At 28.2% G+C, this 3,239-nt stretch overlaps 1 protein-coding gene across 1 annotated transcript in view; it reads right to left on the bottom strand.

Annotated features, from left to right (window-relative positions):
• The window catches only part of LOC108688944, a 39,545-nt gene that overhangs the window by 23,138 nt on the left and 13,168 nt on the right, over positions 1-3,239 (bottom strand). The window contains 5 exon segments of the mRNA XM_018195503.1: positions 514-697; positions 907-1,083; positions 1,210-1,818; positions 2,641-2,823; positions 2,933-3,124. Coding sequence (XP_018050992.1) covers positions 514-697; positions 907-1,083; positions 1,210-1,818; positions 2,641-2,823; positions 2,933-3,124 — 1,345 coding nt within the window.

Raw genomic sequence — 3,239 nt, forward strand, 5'->3', positions numbered from 1 at the left:
TTTGCACGGTGGGGGTGTGATGGCCCTAATCGTTCATTCATGGAATGGGTTCTTTTAATAATTTGTTTTGATTTTATTTTTGGAATATGTTGCAAAAATTGTTCTTTGCATTTTAGCGCACACAAGATACACACAATTACTGTCAACCAGTCTTGTTTGACAATGTTCGGCAACGTTTTTAAAGGGTTAGAGACTTTTTTGCATTTGTGGGTATGATTATCGATTCTATACAAATAAAGATGCGATTTCTATTGTAGTATTTTTGTTATTTTGTTAGCTGATGATCAATAATGAAATCGAAACGTACGCTTATTCTTTCCTGCGACTTAATATTCATATTGTTGTAATTAAAGTTCTTTTTTCATTATTTAATACTTTTTTATTAGCATTTTTTATTAACATTTTGTGGATTATTTTCTATGTTGACTCTCTGTTCTTTTTTTATGTATTTTGTTTTAAATTTCGAGAATTCATTTATCTTTGTGAATTTTAATATAAATATGTTTTGATTACCTGTTTCGACAAATACTTGAATACTTTTGATTTTGATATCCAATTCATGAAAAGCTTTGTTTAATTTAGATGAAATCTGAATTCTTACATCTTGTAAATTATCCAAAATATCAACTATTTTAGAAGATTGTGTTGTTATTATTGGATACAATGTCATTTCAAATTTTGTTATCCACGCTAATGTCTATAATAGAACAAATCGATAATAATAAAAATTAGTAAAAGAGATAATAAATAGCATTTTTATGAGCTCTTTCCTATTGAATTTTTTCTAGTCTTATTTTAAATAAATAAATAAATAAGAATAAGTTAAAAACTGATCCTACAAATAAATTAAATCTAAATACAAAGGCATAGTAAAAAATGCTGACAACGTAAAATTAGAAATCACACCTCTTTACTCTCTTCTATTTTTTGCTCACATTCCATTCGCCTTTGTCTTATTACTTGGACAGTAATCTGCCATTTTTTCCTCCATTCTATTATAATTAATTGCCGATTGACAAACTTTTCTAAAAGAGTTTGAACACACACACAAGCTTGCGATACATTGAGATAAAAGTCATCAATCTATCAAGAAAGAATATCAATTCAATTTTTGAAAGAATATGAATACATCTTTCTTATAATATATTATATAATAACATTTCTCTTATTAAAATTATAAAATTAAAGAATACATTATAAATTACTTACGTTGTTTATTTCATTGAGAAATGTCTTTGCGTGATTATCAAGTTTTTTGTAAAGAGACTCAAAAGATTTCCATCTTTCTTCTATTTCATTAAACCTAGCCTCATCTAACACATCTTCATGCTTTTTCAGTTCGTTATCGATAAAATCCATTTCATAAGTCAGTTCGTTCACAATTTCATAGAACTGTATATAAAGGGTATTCAATTTGATTCTTTTTACTATTGTAATCTTTGTTTTTGTCCATTCGTCTTCAAGATTTTTTATTTTTAATTGTAATTCGTATTTTTGTATCTCGTCCAGGCGTTCTATAATTGGAAGAATTTCCAGCTCTAAATGATCTACCTCCTCACTTTTATTTTCCAATTCGGCTAATAATTGGCAGTGAGTTTGACGAAAATCACACGCCATTGCCAAATCGCTGCCCATATTTTGATGCTTTTGGAGAAAGACTTTAACAATATCAGTTAGCCAAGCTTGTAAAGTATTATGCTTATCTAAAAATGTAGTTAGTATTCTCGAAATCTCTAAATTTTCTTCCTTATGAACTGTACACCGTTTCATCAAAGAAAATTTGCGATTTTCCAATTTTTCTACAGCATTTCTTACACCCTGTAACAAACATGATATATATACACACACACATATATATATATTTGATGTTAGTATATATTACTCAACCGCTATATTACTCTATAAATAAAATATAACAAATAATAAAGACAATAATATATAATAATATATAATAAAAAATTAATAAACAGATAATTTATAAAATTAATAATATTTAAGAACGTTTAAAAAAACCTTCAGCCTTTATGTGATAGATAGTAAACATTATAAAGTAAAAAAGTCTTAGTGAACATAGAAGCTCAACCGTTTTTGAGATATTTGAACAATTTTATTAGTATCATAATTGACTTATTGTCTTTTCTACATGTTGTATACGATGTAAAAAGAGGGAAATTGAGATAAATAGCACCAATAGCCTATTTGGGAAAATTATAGATTCAATAAAGTGATCTCCCATAATGTCCATTCGTAATAGCTGATTCGTAATGGTTGATATTAATTTATTGATTCTCGGAGAAATTTTTAATTATAAAGCAATATATGGAAATTAAATAAAAATATTCAGAAATGTAGTTTGTAAATACTGAGGTAAATCTTCATATACCATATAACAAGTAGTGTAGAAGTCAATATAAGTCAGGTATAATAATTGTTTATGGCTTAGAAACAACTGAATTTTCAACTTATATTCATAAGATTTTTTATCTGTACTATCTATCATATAAGAATACTGAATGGTATTTTTTTAATACCCTGTTATATATTAGTGCGATATAGCCATCTTATATCAGCATATAATCCTTTCATTGATAGCTTAACTCGCGTAGTAGTAAATATAATTAATTATTCAATTGATCTGACCTCGGCACCAGGTGCTTCTCTTCCCGTAATATCTAATAATGCATATCCTTCTGACAATGGCTTTGAAATTACGTCTTCTATCATAGCCACTATTTGTGCATGAAGACGTGCGAGTCGTGGAGAATAAGAAGGATATTCCGTTGTTATTAATTGAATTTCTAACTGGTCCAGTTTTGTGATAGCCTAATGCATTGAATATTAGTAAGTTTAAATATACTCATTAAATTATAAAACGTTATATTATTTCATTGATTAGTCCATTATAGATAATTAGAAAGTTAGAAAAATTTACCGATTGTACCAAATCAAAAAAAGCCGTTGTTTTATCCAACAACAGGTTATATTGGTCTAAATCGTTAATATAATCGGTAGCGGTGCTAAGAATCGCAAACGCCTGCTCGGTCGCTTGTTCACCTGCAAAGTGTCCCGATGACACTAATCGTTCGGTCGATTTAGTTATTTTAATAGCTTTATCTTGAAATTCCTAAAAAGCAATGAGTTTTTCTTTTAAAAGAGCGTATTACTCTGTACAGTGTGTTTTACACACACACACACACACACACACACACACACACACACACACACACACACACACACAC

Source organism: Atta colombica, unplaced genomic scaffold (genome assembly GCF_001594045.1).
Source record: "Atta colombica isolate Treedump-2 unplaced genomic scaffold, Acol1.0 scaffold250, whole genome shotgun sequence".
Taxonomy (NCBI): Eukaryota; Metazoa; Arthropoda; class Insecta; order Hymenoptera; family Formicidae; genus Atta; species Atta colombica.